The sequence below is a fragment of the Dermacentor silvarum genome, chromosome 11 (genome assembly GCF_013339745.2).
Source record: "Dermacentor silvarum isolate Dsil-2018 chromosome 11, BIME_Dsil_1.4, whole genome shotgun sequence".
Classification (NCBI taxonomy): domain Eukaryota; kingdom Metazoa; phylum Arthropoda; class Arachnida; order Ixodida; family Ixodidae; genus Dermacentor; species Dermacentor silvarum.
The window spans coordinates 106185526-106202864 of record NC_051164.1 but is presented as its reverse complement, the minus strand read 5'-3'; the positions used below and the strand labels follow the sequence as shown (position 1 = coordinate 106202864).

Genomic DNA, 17339 nt, shown 5'->3' with positions numbered 1-17339 from the left:
GAGCTACCGTCCTCCAGTTAAAATCTTCCTGGGGCTGGCCACAAATGCCATGGCATTTTCGACGGGAGATAATGTGTGTTCGATGCATTCACTGTATCTTAAACTCCGTCAATACGCACCATCTTGTCGGAGTCACCACTGTGATCACCATTAGGGCGTGTGCGTTATGACCATCCAATTTCGGATAATTATCCGGCGAAGGCTAATTTCAGGATCGAAATAACAAAAACTTGTTCCCCTAGAGATGTATGGGTGCCGGCCGGCACTGTCGGTCAGGATCGAATTAATCGGGGTGGAATCTGTGGAAGTCTACTGTAAGTGCAGCTGGAGATTGCAGTGCAATCCTTCGTCGTGAGCAAGTGTGAGTCTGTATTTTTACAAAAGCATGACTCAACACAATGAAAGAGAAAAATAAGGTGTTCTATACAGGGTGTTTCAGTTAACTTGGGCCTAACTTTAAAAATACGCAAATGCTACGTAGCTGGACAGAACCAAGGTAATGTTCTTTACCGTCGCTTGGAAATACTCAGATTATTTTTTGCACTGCCGCCTAATTAGATAATTAGGCAGGAGTGCAAAAAAAAAGTACGCTAAGTTGCACCGCCAAAAATTTGGGAAGAAAGCTGCGTCTATACATAGGAAACTACGGTACTATCCTTACTGCGTATAGCTGTCTACTAATATACTATCACAATTGATGCCTCACCTTACGGCCGAAACTGCGAGCTTTTTTCTTGCAGTCAATGCTGTGTCATTCCGGTTGATGGGCACTGTTTTAGTACAGTCGAACCCATTTATAACCTAGATATAACAATCTATCGGTTATACCGACCACATTTCAGTGCATTTACGATTTCCTGACCCTGCCTATTCAAACTGTGTCCAGATATAACGAACGTTTTTTAAAGCACCGTACTGTTACAACGAATGCTTCGGACCTGGTCATGATAAAAAGAGGGCACACGTGAAGTACCAAAGCACGGAAGCGCACCAAACGGTGCACGACAGTGTGCGCGCCCCGCTCCAGTCCAACCGCAGTGATGATACGGCCCTTTAGACAAGCGAGTGACTGCTGCATGCGAATTTCGGAAGCCGCGAAGGTCACACGCTTTCAAGGCACGCCTCCAGGGAGTAGGCGTACATCATCTACAGTAATCTACAGCATAAACAGCATGGCGCGGGGCATGCATTGGCGCGTGCATCGGTGCGATATTGAATGCCACTGCGGTGTCATTCTCGTTGCGCATTTGGCCGTGCGGCACCATGTGCATTATAGCCTGTTTCAACTGATTTGGAACGACCATCTATGCCCTTTCATCATTCTTGTTAATGCTATCCGAGTTGGCGAGGAACGCTGCACAATGCACTGCCGCCATACAATGCCATAAAGGCTTGTCGGTTAGTACGCCATTATCAGATCACTGGTTCGGCGGTCCTTCATTTGCACGTTGCCGATTGCTGATAACAGGTTCGCAGGTGACGTTTAAACTTCTGAACATCGCATTTTTTCGCCCCGGCGCTGACATAGATAACATAATTTTATGCCTTTTGTGTGGCTGATGCGCAGTCAGTAATGCCGAGACCACGATGTCCTGAGACCTTCGCAGAATGGTGGCATGCTGCAGTAGTTTCCGAAGTTTACGCATTCTGGCCAACTAGAACGCTTCGCTCTCGTGTGCACAATACAGTCGTGTCTCGCTGGTGGTAAAATATATCACAAGCTCTCGAATAAAAGATGGCTGGCTGCGCTTGCAGTTTCGAAGTGTGCGCCGCCACATTTCATTCTTTAGATGGACGTTTCTAACGCGAGTTTGCAGCTAGGTGCGGGAGTGCACCAGAAACAATAATGACACTGAAAATCTGTTTTTGGACCAACATGCTGCTGAACTGCAACTGCTGATACCAGCTTCAATGCGTTTATTTTTTTTTTAGGGTTTAAAGGCGAGTTCAGTGTATAACAAACTACGGATATAACGACCGCTTTTCGTGGAACTATCGAGTTCATTATAAACTTATTCGATTGTAGCTCCTCAGTAATGAATAAATGTCAGAGTCAAGCATACATACTTTTTTTTCACTGTGAGGCTATACTATGGTAGAACACTCTTGTCTTCTCATGCATTTATCAGCACTGTAGCTACTGGTAGGTGAAGCGCAAGTAATCAAGTTATTAATTGACCAAGTAGCATGGTTAGAGGAATGAAAGCTGCACTTATTGTCATATCACAGGTGTAGAACGAAGACAGACAGCCTGAATATAAAACAGCACGACTGAAAGCGGTGTCACAAGTGCACTGCTGCCACCGTGCAGGTGAAGGGCTGTAGTGGTCCCTTGCCGATGTGTTAAGAGTGAGGTTGTCAAATAAATTTAAAACAAATGTAAAAATAGGTGCAGCTCAGGGATTTTTAACAGGTATCAGCTAGCTGGCATGCTGTTGCCCACATTTCAGCACTGCCTGTTTATGACAGCGAATGTCGTTCTTTTCCTTTCTCGTCCTTTCAGCAACTCAACGCTACAGGCCAAGGCTGTCAACATGGCTCGAAACCTGCTGACAGTGCATGATTGGGACCCCCGTTTTACAGACCTGGACGTTGTCCGACCAAGGGTTGCTGCCCTTTACCTGCCTCTAATTGCCGTGGTGGTGGATGCTCTGCCGTGTCTGTTTGAATGGCAACCTGAAGCAAGAGGTGAGCTCAGCTAGCCTTGCAAAGAAGATGATGCACTATAACTTTGCTAGTACTATCTACTCTGGAAGGAACAAGACTAAAGTGGGAATAAGAAAGTATCATGCTCTGCCATGAGCAGTGATCACATTACGGTTTCGTATTAGCTGGATCTAAGCCACGACAGCTCTCATGTATGTGTGCATCAGATTAGCAAGGTTATACTGTAGTGTGTTATTCTGAACACTGCATTCTTGAAAGAATGTTGAGAAGCGTTTTGCTGTGTACTTTTGCTGTGTACTGCAGTGGGCTTGGCTTCAAAACAAACTCTAATAAGCTGATTTGTCTGATAAGCTAGTCAATCCAAGGATCTTTATCTGGCTTTTGTGGATACAGTGTATTTCCATTTAAGTGAACTTCTCGTAGGTGAATCAGCTTTCCAAGGACCCCTTCATGTGTATTGTAAAGGTAGCCTGACATATATTAACACACCAAAAGGAATTATACTGCCACTACTTGATTTATAAGCCCCTCCTTTCATAAATTGATGGGCACGCCGCTTGCACTTGGAAAAGTCAGTTCTCTTTGTGCTAAAAAATCACTAAGCTTTCTCCATAGAGCAAGGAAGATGTTTTCGCTTTCCTTTCTTCACAGTTCGTTTTGCGGAAACTACAGAACCGAATTCCAAGCGCCGTCCACCGTCCATTCATCAAGCAGTTGCCAACGCAATTGCTGGTTCATCTGTGCCTTGGCGGGATAACCCTGAACATGGCAGTGCCTATGCTCAGGTAGTTATCTTTTTGTCTTTCGTATGTCTTTTTATGCACTTTACTACCTTGCAAAGTGTATGTAATTACAGCTCCAGCTGTAAACATTGTTAAATTAAAGGGGGCATGAAATGGTTCGGATAATTTTACAGCTACAGTAAAACATTTGCGTCACAATTCAAGTGAATCGTCTCATATTAAGAGAGCTACGGACGATTACAAGTTACCCTCCTCCCTAGTCATGCATTTCCTCCTCAACTCGTTCGCCGAGTGATCGGGGTTAAGCTCCGTCTTCGCTGGTTCTACGTCATGTTGAGACGTGCTGTCGTCTACTTCCTGTCGTCTTGGAGCCAGCGCACGAAGGCTCTCCAACCTCTCCGCTAGCCCGGCCGTCGATCCCTAGCGAGAGCGATCAAGCAGTGTGCGTTGCGAGCGTTCTGTCGCACCGCCGAGTGTGTCCAGTATTCCGGTAACCACAGGCACGGCCGCTGGATAAAAAAAAAAAAGGTGCGGCCCGTTGCGGGGCACCGAAACGGCGTCTCGGGCCTAGTTCTCCTCGCACCTGCTCTGGCGCCACTGCTCGGGTACAGCCGTTCACGGAGAAGCGTTTCCACAGCCGCGTTTCTACACGCGACAGTGACTCTAATCAGGCCGTAAATAACGTGTTTTATAGTTGCACATTACAGGTTGAATATTAAAGTCCTTATTAAAAGTGCCAATTACCCCACATATGTGAAAAGTCTGCCCTAGGAGTGCCAATCTTTTGTAGAGTGGGCCTCAATGCTCTCCATGAAGGCTGCCCGTTCGACTCGCATGAAATAAAAAGAAGTGCTCTATTACGAATAATCGGGAGTGGATTTACATGTTTCTTCAAGAGGACTTCAAAACTATGGATTGCGTTTATTTACAAGATGATGAATGCGAAGGTATCGCTCAGCGAAAACAGTCCACGGTGCCGCACCCGATCCAGCCCAGCTTCGTTCTTCTCTTGAACCGAACTCCGCTCGCACGTTTCAATGTTCTCTCTGCGCTGGTAGCGGCACGGCCACTAGGGTAGGTAGGTAGTCGGAAGAATCTTCACCCCGTTTATATAAGGGCAAGACTGCGGGCCGCTCCCATGTTGGAACCGGAAGGCCAAGCCTCACCGCCGCATCGTGGGCCTTCTGGACAGCCCGGAGTTGATCAGTCCATTTGTGGCTCTTTTTACATAAAAAAAGGTGCAGCCTGCTCCATAAAAAGATGCAGCCTGCTGCGTCACGTCGCCGCTAGTTGGCGAGCGCGTCTCAGCAGAGTTGACAGTTGCGGCCGCTGTTTTTCCTGGGCTCGAAAAAAAGTTTCCTGGGCTGTGCGTTCTTTTTTTTTTTTTTTCATGTACGACGGATAACCGGGAAACACAGTCGGGACCACAGTTGGAAGCACAAGCCCAATGTTCGTGTTCTTTTTATAGTCATTCTCAGTAAAATGTAATCAACATACTAGCTACCTGTCGCTGGGCTCTCACTTGCTTCTTTTCCCTGACGGCCCTTGGTGAGAAATATTCTTCAGCCACGCTTCCCGACGCTGTAGATCGCAGGGGAATTCGTGGTACTTCACAGTAGCGTCTCTTCTCGGGTTCGAGTTGCACAGCGGTACACAACAGCGTCGAGGCATCACACCGCTAGAAAAAACTGTCTGCCACACACGCGCACACCAGAGAACCCTACTCAAGCACAAGAAACATGAGGCAAGCTGCTCACACACACGATTCACACAAAAAAGTACACGAGAATGCGCACGAAAAAGCACATCAACACGCATAAATCCTGAGGCAACTACATTGTAGCACGAACCGGCGTCTGCCTTGCGTACCGTAGCAGTGGCGCCCTCACCAAAAACAGCGGCCGCAACTATCAACTTAGCCGAGACGCGCTCGCCCATTGACGGCGACGCGACGCAGCAGGCCGCACCTTTTTTTTATCCAGCGGCCGTGCCACAGGTGAGCTGGGTGTATTTATGGATAGGCAGAGGCGTTAACTAAAGCCCCTCCATACGGCTGTGATGAAGGAGCTTCGTAGACGTACGTGAGCGGCCTGATCGGCATGCACGGTCCAGCCATCTGGTGGCGCAGAGCTTAACCAGCCAAATACAGAGCTAATATTTATGTAACCAAGTGTAAAACATTTTAAACATATAAGAAGACAATGTTTTCAAGATTGCGCCCCTGCCGAAAATTTGAGCCAGCAGCAAAGTAGAAAAAACTTGGTTTCTGCTATATTAGCTGTGTGTAGTTGAGCTTTTTGCCACCAGGGGGGGGGGGTGGCTGCACCATGCAAGCATTTCACGTTTGCGCTTGCGTTTACCTGAATACCAGACAAGCTAAACTCTATTGTGGCAATCCTTTGACATGAAGTGACAGCCAGAAACGCATAGATGCTGGCGCCGTTTGGATACCGACAGTCCGATACGCTGCAGCCACTCCGCTCGTCTGCTGCCTTGCAGTGGGGCGCGATGTCGCAGCTTGACATGTCGCTGATCGCTGCATTTGCAGCCCACAATGCAACAAGAGCGAACCATGGTTACCATTGTGCTCGCAAAAAGAAAGAACAAGACCAACACTGAGCATGCAGCTCTCATCAACACGCAGCACATTTTAGCACAAGCAGAGAACACTTGCTATGGGCCGGAAGTTCTTTTAGTGTAGTGATACATGTCCTTGTGCATTCTCTTTCTGTTACTTTCTTTTTATAGAAACAAACTAACTAACATTTGAACTATTATGAACAACATTTGTTCACCATAATGTTGGAAAAATTATCGATGATGCGCCCTGGGCAGCCAATCAGATAGCTCGCCCTACTGACGTGATATGGTCAAATCCCGTCACTTGGTCACAAAACTCAGCTGATTGGCGTGCTGCGATCGGTAGCGATGTACCTTTCTAAAACCTTATAATAAATTACATACTTTACATGGAGCGCTTAGATGTGTCAATTAACAATCAGAAGGACCTACTCTAACGACTCAGTACGTTTGTACAAAATCGTCAAAATCATTCAGGGTCCCTTTAATGATGTCATTTGTGTCGTTTTAATTGGAATTATTTCCTTATTGAAAAAGCAAGTAAACATACACTTGTGGGACCTGTAGCCAAAGGCTAGTTGGAGGTTGTATAAATAGCCAATGCAAGTAGTTCCCCTCGTTCCATTTCTATCAACAAAAGATGCTACAGGTTGGGAGCTAACAGGCTTTGTTCACTGCATGCAGTGTCCAGCTGTACATCCTTTGCTGCTGCCACTCGTGACAGAAGTGTGTCATGCATCTTGGTGTCACGCTCAAGCTATGCACAACCTTCTCTCACAGTTTCTTTTAACGAGTTGTGCTTTTGATGTAAATCTTGGTGAGAAAAATGAGAGGTTGCGTGGCCATTTTTTGTGGTCAGGGCCAGCAGAGCCAGCTGAAGGAAGAGGCCACCAGGCACCTTTTGGTCTGTTTCCTGTGGGTGCTCAAGAATGCCGACCAGCGCACGCTGCGCCAGTGGTGGGCGGAATGGCCTCTTCACCGCCTGCAGCGCCTGCTCGACGTCCTCTACATTTGTGTCTCCTGCTTCGAGTACAAGGTGTGGCCTTGAGTAGCTAATTACCTCTCAGTTACTGTTTTCATCCATTAACATCAGTAAGCAGCAGCCACGCATAACATGCTGTGCTGATGCTGTGCTGAAAGCACAGCGTCAGCACATCTACGTTATGCTCAACTATGTTCACTCACTCGCTAATCACTGCAAAAGTGCATTCCTTGTGGTTGCAAATTTAAGCATCAGCCCTGAGGAGTGTATTTTGGTCGTGGTTTTAGAATGTGCGCCACACACTATAATGTAAGCGTGTTGATGTTGCATTAAAAACACACACACCATTTTTTGTTAGTGCCATTTTCTGTCTTTAGTGTAATTTGTTTCGTAAGATTAAATTCACCAGAAAGGTCACGAATGCAGACTGCAAGGCAGAAAAATGACAGCACGCAGACATCAGTACAGATTCAGTAACTCTAATGTATTAGCGATCATTTGTCTCACATGGCCATAAAACAAAAGACCCAGAGGATTAACTGTTATATTAAAGATGATGACAGTGAGGAATGCAAGCCATGAAAAAGTGCAAGATACAGTAAAAGCTCGATAATACGAATCTCACGGAGTCACGAAAAATATTCGTATTAGCCGAAATTCGTATCATCGAAACACAATTAAAACTACTGTCGAATCTCGATAATTCGAACTCGAAGGGGCCCGAAAATTCGTTCGAATTAAAAGGATGTATTTTTAAGTATTCGTGCACCATAGCACGATGCACGAACGGTGCGAGTCGTGAAATATCGCGGCGCGCAAGCGCATAGCAAGCGCGGGCCACGAAATAGGGATGGTCGATTAAATGTTTTAATCGATTAACGATTAATCGTTCGTCGCTTTAGCGTATTATCGATTAATCGATTTCGATGCGGGGTTTTTCGTCGATTAATCGAATAATCGACTTTTTTTTTTCGGGCGCTTTAAAAAGGCTGAAACACAGTTATCTATTCACGTAAGTACCTATTTTAACGCTTGAAAGGTGGAACCAGGATAAGACATACAAGCGTATAAATTTTGATAAAGAATAATGTTTAATTTGTTAGAGGTCAACTATAATTGCCACTAGGGACTAGTGAAGGAATAAGCAATATACAGAGTGTTCATATTGACACGTGTACTTGTTTATCTTTCCCCGGTGACCGCTTTTCACCGGCTAACAAATGTTAAGGTGGTGGTCCCACTCCGGCGGCACCAGCCCCCCGTTTCGAGTACTTTTGGAGCAACCGTGGTGGCTCTTTTACTTAGGATATAAAGTTTGCGTATATGCCATAAAAAATCCTAATTCTTGTAGATTCCAACTATTTATATTATAGAGAAATTGAATAATGTGATTTAGAAATAAATGTACAAGATCAAGCATGATATACATGGTTTTTTGCGAAGTGTGTCTCAGTTGTGACCATATTTAGAAGAAACTACCGCATTTACTGCATTGCGGCTTGCTCTGTAGCTTTAGGACATATTTATCTATTTCCTAGACGCAGCAAAATAATGTTGAATTTTTACTTTTTGGATAATTTGCTTTTGAAGATTGCCAAATATCGCAACTTCTGTTGTAAACAGCCCGGCCACTACATGCTCTAGAAAGCTAAATTTTGGACAATTAGAGTTCAAGGAATTTCCATGTAACACGCTAAATTTCATTCATGTACCTTTATTAGTTTTACACCGCACCTTTGTAGCTTTTGTACCTTCCCGCAAAAATGGGCAAAAGTAGGACCAGAATTCTAAATATTGCTTAATTTCGGTCGCATTATTAGGAAAGCCAAGAAAGGTACATAAATGAAATTTTGCATCCCAATTGGAAATTGCTTGATCTCTAAATTGTCCAAAATTTTGCTTCCTTGAGCGTGTAGTTGCTGGGCTGTTTACAACAGAAGTTGCGATATTTTGGCAAACTTCAAAAGAAAATTATCCAAAAAGTAAAAATTTAACATTGTTTTGCTGCATCTAGGAAATAAATATGTTCTAAAGCTACAGAGCAAGCCGCAATGCAGTAAATGCGGTAATTTCTTCTAAATATGGTCACAACTGAGACACAGTTCGCAAAAACCATGCATCTCATGCTTGTTCTTGGAACATTTATTTCTAAATCACATTAATCAATTTCTTAATATTATCTATAGTTAGAATATACAAGAATTAAGCTTTTTTATGGTATATACCACAACTTTATATCCTAAGTAGAAGAGCCACCGCGGTTGCTCCAAAGGTACTCAAACGGGGGGCTGGTGCTGCTGGACCGCCACCTTAAACGTTATCGCTCGGCGCAGGAAGCGCCTGCATGTATCGGAATTTTCTCGAACGTTATCGATGCTTCTATCCGTTATCAGTTGTCACCGACGCTTATGTAATCTGATTGTATGAGCGACGCCAATTGTCTAGTACCTTCTGGAAGACACGCGGGTACCAGAGATTACTCTGGAACCTTCGATGACTCATGTAAAAAAGCCGACGTGCTTCGCCGCTGATCAGATTTCGACGATCGCCGATTGTGTTCGCCGCTATTGTTGTGCTTCGAGTGAAACTTGCTTTTGTGGGCACAGGCTCGCCCAATAAAAAGTCCGTTTCGTCATTCACAGTTTTGCAACTGTTTTCTTCATCGTAACTACTACGTGACAACTACTACGGAATTCTTAAAGATCGCCTGTGGAAGGTAGCATAATTCTTATTGTTGAGCGGTGGACATTAGTAGCACGAGCAATCGAAAGACATATTCAATTAATTAACAAAAATTGACTAATGAACTTCTTGGTTAATTACTTTATGACACATATCGCAATTTACGAACTGTAGCCGGTGAGTTTGCAAGACGCATCTACTTGAAATGAATTTCCAGGATGACACCAGTTTCGAGCTACTATTTCTCAAAGTGTGGGACGAAATACATGGACGTTACAGTTACTTTTGTACTTCAATGCATTTTGGTAAAAAATTAAGTGGAACAACAGTGCATTTTTACGGCGAGTATGATGGCGCATATCTCCAAACTGGTGTCATTCTGGAAATTCATTGCAAGTGGATACGCCTGACAAGATCACCGGCTACAATTCGTAAATTGTTATATGTGTCATAAAGTAATTAACTAAGAAGTTAATCAGTGATTTTTTGTTAATTAGTTGAATATGTGTTTTGATTTCTCGTGCGAATTTGCGCCTCATCGAATAACCCAGCTCAATGATAAAATTATGCTACCTGCCACAGGCGATTTCTAAAAATTCCGTAAAACTTAAAAATGAACACCCTGTATGTTAAAAATGGCGCTTACTGAGGAGGGTGGGCATGGAGGAAGGAATAATTAGAAGAGAACATCGCAGCACGACTGACATCAAGAAGTAATGGCGCAACACGTGATCGCCACATCAGAGCGCGCGGCAGGTTTAATGCTGCTGGGTGCAGGGCAGCAGCGCAGCTGAACGGGTGCGCACTGATTTGAAACTGCTGCGAACCAAACATTATCGGCCAATACATTGTCACTCAGGGTCACGTGTTGACCCTACTGCAAAGTAAAAAGCGAAGGAAATCACTTGACGGTGAGTTCGCTTGCCAAGACTAGCTGCCTCGCGCAATGCTCTCACCTAGTTTATTTCTTCCTCCACGGGGGCGGCCTCTCTCCGGGCCCCAGGCAGCCTGTGTGACGTGCGCGTAAAGCGGGGAAGCGCTTGGCCAGCTCGACATGACTCGGGAAAACAGTCGACAGTCACTCTCGGTCTTCGCAGCCGCGCGGTCGTTGCTCGTACTCCGCATTCTACAGTACGATTTCAAAATTTTCACGCCACTTTAGTCACTGTCTGGAAAACGATTAATCGAACTGCTTTAATCGATTAAACCGATTAAATTAAAGGTACGCATCGATGACGATTAATCGTTTTGCGGCGTACTTTTAGTCGATTAATCATTCATCGATATTACCATCCCTACCACGAAACTGCCCACGCCGGCTAACGGTCGCTTCCCGATAACGACAGAAAACAAAGCTTCAGGGAGCGAGCGGGCGGCGCTGGCACACGGGTGCGCGCGGAGACCGTTGAAGGTGAGGGAGGAGGGCGGCAGGGAAGCCGATTTGGCCGCGTCAACTCCGCCGCTTCGGTGGCTCCCCTCACCCTCCCTCTCAACTCCCTCGTAGCTCTCTCACCTTCGACTCCGTGCGCACATCTCCGTGTGCGCCCGCCGCCGTGCTGGCGCCAGCTTATTTTAGCCGCCCCCTGAAGTTTCGATTTCTGCCGTTATCGAGAAGCGAGTGTTTGCGGGCGTGGCAGTTTCGTTGGCCCGACTGTGCCTCCGCCGCTGCTTCCCTCTGCGCTGCTATAGCAGCGTGCAAGGTCAACATGTGACTACAAAATAGAGAAGGGTTCACTGCCATTTTATCCGCGTGGCTGAGACGTCGGCACTATTGTGTGCTAGAATACGGTTGTCTAGAACACTCTAGTCGGCACGTACACGCTTGTTCCGGCTCGATGCAGAAACGGCGACCTTGCAATTTTAGAGAGGGTGAAATTTCCGCCGCGGGTTTTCTTTTTTTTTTTTTCCTCGTTCCTTCGTGCGCGGCATTGAGGGGTCTCTCCTGAGCTTTTGCTCTATGGCGGTGTCGGAGCAATGCCGGTCGGAGGCGCCGCCGCGTGATTTGGCGCACTGCTAAGAGCATTGTCGGTGCGCGGTATGTTTGAAATAAGCGTTGACGTTGAACGAAAGCACGTTTTTCATAATAGTCTCGCTGTGCAACAATTGTGCTCAGTGTTGACGTTGCGAGGCCTAGCTCCTTAGCCAACTCCGTCCGCTTCCTCTTGGGATCCTCATCGACCTTTCGAAGAATGTCTAATTTCTCTTTAAAGGAGAGTGCTTTCCGCTTGCTAGACATAGCTCGCTGCAACTAGGCAAAATGGCGCAAACACGAAGAACGCGGCCCGAAGCGCAGCAGCCACTCCATCTGACGGCTCGCAGAAAAGGAGGAGAAGTACAAAAGCACCAAAAGCGCCACCACTTCAAACTCTTCGCGCCCAGTCGTGGAGTCCGCGCTGTCCGGCGCTGCGCCTCCGCACCAAAAGAGAAGGAGAGAAAGCGCGTGACTGCGCGCTGTTCTCTTTCGCGGCCGTCGGTGGGGCGGCGTTTATTCGTATCAACCGACGCAGGCTGAAAATCGATTCGTAAGAACCGTTCTCTAGCACGTTGCAAAGTAATGGGGCTCGGCCGGGACCACAGAAAAATTCGTATCCGGAAATTCGTATTAGCCGTGATCGTATCATCGAGCTTTTACTGTACCTAAGATGCAAGGCTTGCTAACAGTGGTACGACGCTTATATAGAGATGTTGATGTGTGCGGAATGATGAGGCACTATGACACTGCGTACAATCTTGAGGAGAGAGTCCATAGGGCAAATTTTTATTGCTTGCAACATCTTTATCTTGGCTGCTGTTGTACCTTTTCAAAACACTCTTTTGGGAGAGTCACTGCTGCTCAGAACCACCTATAAAGAAAAAAGAAGTATGTCAGAATATAATAGGCACTTCTGTGCACTAAAAAAGTTGTCGCAGTTTCACCTGAAAGGCGAAGCATCAATTGCGATAGCAAATTTGTAGAGAGCTATACGGAGTAATGATATTAGCTTTATCAGCTGTATAAACTTGGACATGCAGCAGCACCGGCAACACGCAGAACTGTTGTCGACGCCGTCGGCGTTTTGCCCGCGTTCGCTCAAAATGCGTGCAGCGTTGTTGACTGTTGCCGGAGCCTCTGATATAAATAGGCACTTGGTGCCGCAGCTAAACGTCGCCTCCCTTCCCCCCCCTCCCCCACGGCCTCTCACGCGTCGGAAGAAGGCGCGTTTGCTCTACATATATGGCGATTGTAAAGGAGGAAAGAGACGCCTACTTCTGCAGCCCTTAAGCGAGCACGGCGCAGAACGCGCGTTTGTTCTCCGCCGTGCGTTCACTCCCCGTGAAAGCGCGCGCCCCTCGCGCCCTTTCACTCGCACATACAGCGTTCGGCGCGCGGCGACGATTTCATCTCCATTGACGTCATACGGAACCTCACGGCGACGGCGACGCCGACGGCAGAAATCTGCTTTTGAGTGTCCATATAATTGCGCAATAAAAGAAAACTGAGCATGTATCGTAGTGTGGTTGTTGATGTTTCTTATTCCATTTTTTGTGCTCAGGGAAAGAAGACGATGCGCAAGTTTGCCCAGCAGACACTGAGGAAGACATCGGACATCAAGTCCAAGCTAGAAGATGCCATCCTGGGCCACTCGAGTGCACGCAGCGAGATGATGATGCGACGCCGTGGAAACAACGCTGGGGTGGTTGGAGGAGGTAATGCACTAGTGACATGACCAGAATTGTGTGTTGTCTAGCAGGGAGCTCTCAGTGGGATGAAGTCTATTAGTGGGGAAAAATTTAAAGGAGGGAATTCTAACCTACGGCTACTTTATAGACCAAGATTGATTCATTACACCATGGCGAGTAAATAGTCATGCTGTTTCAAAATGAAAAAAATATATATGTGTTTATAGTTTTTTGAAGTTAAACTCCAGTCGTTTTTGCTATCAAAAGAGCTCAGCATATGGAGTGACTGTTCATCAGTAAGAATTTTTACATGAATGATGAGTGGTGTCATCTTCAGTTGACCGCCTGTTCTGTTTTTATTTTGTCTTTTGCTGCTTGTTTCTTCACACTGTTGATCAAGTGATTGGAACCACGTTTGCTGCTTTTCTGATGATTCTAGGGAATGATGTTATATATTACACATCATCTTGCAATAAAAAAAAGCGTTGGCAGCTTGCACTAGGGGTGCAAGGCTGGAGTAAACAGACACTGGCTTGCACTTAAAAGCCAACTGCAACAATATTTCGCTTTGGCTAAAGTTGTTATAGATGAGTATAGTATATACCACTGAATCAATCCTCGCAAAGTCGCAGGGCTAATAATTGCACAGTTTTCTTTTTAGCAGCCTATAAACAGCACCTAAGCAGGCTATGTGTCTACCTGGTGGTTTTTTTCTATGACGTAAAGCCAACACGCCGCCTCTGAGATTTTTCAGCACGCCTCGGGCAGCCGTGGGCCCCGCCTTATCTCTGAGGTTATGCCGTAGAGCTGTGTGCTCTATCTAGGTCATGTGTCACATCCAGCAAGCTGTAATGGTAACATCATTTTTTTTTTCAGTTTTGGGATCAAAAATGGCTATCTTTATGATCTTTCCATGATGCTTCAGCACGCATTTCAAACATCAAATATTGCTCTATATCTACGCTATCTTAAACTAGGCTTTTTACGCGGTCTAACATTTCATTGCAATTGCACTTTAATTTAGTAAAATCTTTCTTTCTCTAACCTCCCATCCTTCAACTGACAGACTCACTGGCTTGTTATTTTTTTTTGCCTCTTCAGAACGCAGTGGCGCACCACAGGCACCAGCGCAGGGCGACCGGCTGAGGTGGCGCAAAGACCTAACACAGTGGCGTCACGGCTCGGAAAATTATGACAGGTACAGCGCGTCTTGCGTGTTCGGTGTGCTTGAGGCTCGTGCTAAGACGTCTAGGCTCATGATGGCATTTAGAACGCCACGCTTCATTTTAAAGGTGTTCCTTGTATGATGCTTGGGCTGTGCTAACTCCATGCTACCATTTACTTCTAGACCGAAGGTTGAAGTTGAAATGGAGGCCCACATTGAAGGGAATTTGTCCACTGAAGCGACAGCAACAATCCTTGACGTCCTTGAACTGATCATACAGGTGCGGTAAAAATAACTGCCATTCTAGAGTGACATTGCTTGCTCCTTGCATGGTATTGTGGCTTTTAATACTATACTCATGTTACCTCCCAAAGCTCACAGCTACTTGTTATGTGCAGCTCTGATACCTCGCTACATGTTGTGAGATTTCCAAAAAGACAAAAAAGCCTTGTAACTAATGGCAGTCCAATATCACTGGGCACTTATATGACAGCACAAAGCTTTAGAGGCTTTTATTCATTAGTCTACTTGAGTTTTGTTGCAGTTGCAACACTTCCTGTGCATTCATGGCCAAATGCAAACTTTCATAGCTGGCCCCTTTCGTTTATTAGCACTGCTATTTACATTGCTAGGGTGTAAAGAAGAGCAATCACTGGGCTAAGAATGACCTTGTTGCTTCACAGGTGGTATCTCAGTCGGATGCACAACAAAGTGTGCTGGGCACCGTGCTGCGTGTCCTGTTGCATGCCCTGGACTGCAACCAGAGCACTCTGGTACTTCAGAACCTGTTTGCTACACAGCGCTCACTTGTCTTCAAGGTGTGTGTTATTGCCTCTTTGATTGTTGCTAACTGCCTTTCTGGCACGTTGTGGGGCTCCAGTTCCAAAGAAGAGCACATCTCTGCTGGGAAGCCCAGCCCTTCTGTGCACTTGTGATTGTCACATTTTAATATTGCAGCTTAGATCAATGGCAAATGGGCATGTCTCAAAAAGCTAGGCTACACAAAACTCCCTGTAAAGGGTGACCCTATATTGCATGCTGCTCATTTTCTTCTGCTTTTTTATAGAAAATGCAAGAAAAGAGAATCTGTTAAGGCATAATCATGCAGAATTTTGTGTGGAGTCAGCACCCCTTCATCTCGTTTCAGTCATATCTCATGCTATGTGGGAGTTGGTGTTTTTAAGGAGGTACAGTGCGGTCCGCTGTTAATGGAAACACTCTTATTGTGTGGCTCTCAGTTTGCTGTCACTGTAGCTGGCAAGTGCCGTCTGAAGCCATGTCCCTGCACTGCATAGTTGAGCAGTAAGGTGCCAGTGCCATCAACCATAAATCACCTTCCAGCAAAGCCAGGCAGTTGTATACACTTGCCAGAGAGGAAAATTTGCATGTGCTCTAAACTCGTGCATTCCCAGTGGGCCACATTGTACATTCTGATAGCATAAGAGGAAAGAAGGAAAGGCGGGCATCATCAAATGTGATAGTGTCAGGTTTGGTGATGCAGTGCACCGAATGAGCCTCTATTTCTTTGCAGTTTCCCGAGCTTCTGTTTGAGGAAGAGACGGAGCAGTGTGCCGACCTGTGCCTGCTTCTCCTGAGGCATTGCAGCTCCTGCATCAGCAGCGTCCGATCCCAGGCCTCCGCCTCACTCTACCTCCTCATGCGCCAGAACTTTGAGATTGGAAATGTTAGTAGCGTCATCTTTTATCTCTGCTTATCTCTCCGGGTTGTTGATTTTGCTCAAAAAGTGAATGCGTTTGGCTTTTTCAATGCTGAGAAAAAGGAACTGGAATCAACTTGGAAAAAAAGTCTTAAATACTTTTATTTCTAGCGCCCCCGATAAATATATGTTACAGTCGACTCCTATTAATTCGACTCTTGCTGGAACCGCAAGATTTGGTTGAATTATATAATAGGTTGAATTAACGAATGGCGGCAAAATTAACAAATTCAAATCTTTTGTATTGCTTGTAGTTGTCTATAATGTCTTTATGCTTTTTACCTTTAAAGTGCGACTCAACCAGCATCAGGCAAATAGAACCGACATGTTGAAATGTTGCCTCAGTGTGGCACGATACAAAACAGGCGGGAACAGATGACTTAACCGGTGGAATTAGCATAGGCCACTAAAAGATAAAAATAAAACACCTTTACCCCTAGGAAAACTAGTGCTGTCTGCTGAATTTCTTGTTTTCACACTTTCAGTAACTGCTTTGCATATAAGGAGATGCCAATTGGGGTCGAATTAACCAGAACCAACACTTTTGCATTCAAACTAAATGAGCTTTCCTTCTATAGCAAGTTCTCCCTGGTACTTTCCAGTGAGTTCGAATTAACCGTGGTTGAATTAACGGGAGTCAGCTGTAGTGAAAATTCTCCGACTAGAGCAGTTTGTTTGGCCACTGTCCATGGCTCTGTAGAAGCACACAATATGAGTTTCATCAAGCAAATGTTTTGTGGGCACACACCTGGGCAAAACTAATTGGTTGAAATAAAGCTCTGCCACCTCAAAGGCAAGTCCATTCCTAATATGAAAGAAGAAGGGTGTGTTCGGAGCTTTTTGCACACTTATAATATGCATTAAGTGTGATAAGTCTTAATCTATCTGGGCATAGAGTTCATGTCACCATGTCATGTCATGCTCATCAAAACTGGACTGTAGTTCACTCTTGCTGTCAAAAGAATGCTCTGAAGATGCTTGCCTTTTTTTTGTTTTTTGCGATGTGGCTGAATATACCAGTGCTGTCTGATGAGGGCACCATTCATTGAGGATGAGCAGCTCTGTTGCTACGCGGCTAGGAACATGAAAATGTGGTGCCTGCTGCTCAAGTCATTTTCCGAAACATTTACACAAAGGTAGCAG

General features: G+C 45.6%; 1 protein-coding gene across 1 annotated transcript in view; it reads left to right on the top strand.

The window, feature by feature from the left end:
• The window catches only part of LOC119434151 (dedicator of cytokinesis protein 7-like), a 71832-nt gene that overhangs the window by 34146 nt on the left and 20347 nt on the right, over nucleotides 1-17339 (top strand). Inside the window, exons 22-29 of the mRNA XM_037701476.2 lie at nucleotides 2504-2688; nucleotides 3319-3452; nucleotides 6850-7026; nucleotides 13188-13341; nucleotides 14416-14512; nucleotides 14663-14759; nucleotides 15163-15297; nucleotides 16011-16163. Coding sequence (XP_037557404.1) covers nucleotides 2504-2688; nucleotides 3319-3452; nucleotides 6850-7026; nucleotides 13188-13341; nucleotides 14416-14512; nucleotides 14663-14759; nucleotides 15163-15297; nucleotides 16011-16163 — 1132 coding nt within the window. The remainder of the gene's footprint in view (nucleotides 1-2503; nucleotides 2689-3318; nucleotides 3453-6849; nucleotides 7027-13187; nucleotides 13342-14415; nucleotides 14513-14662; nucleotides 14760-15162; nucleotides 15298-16010; nucleotides 16164-17339) is intronic.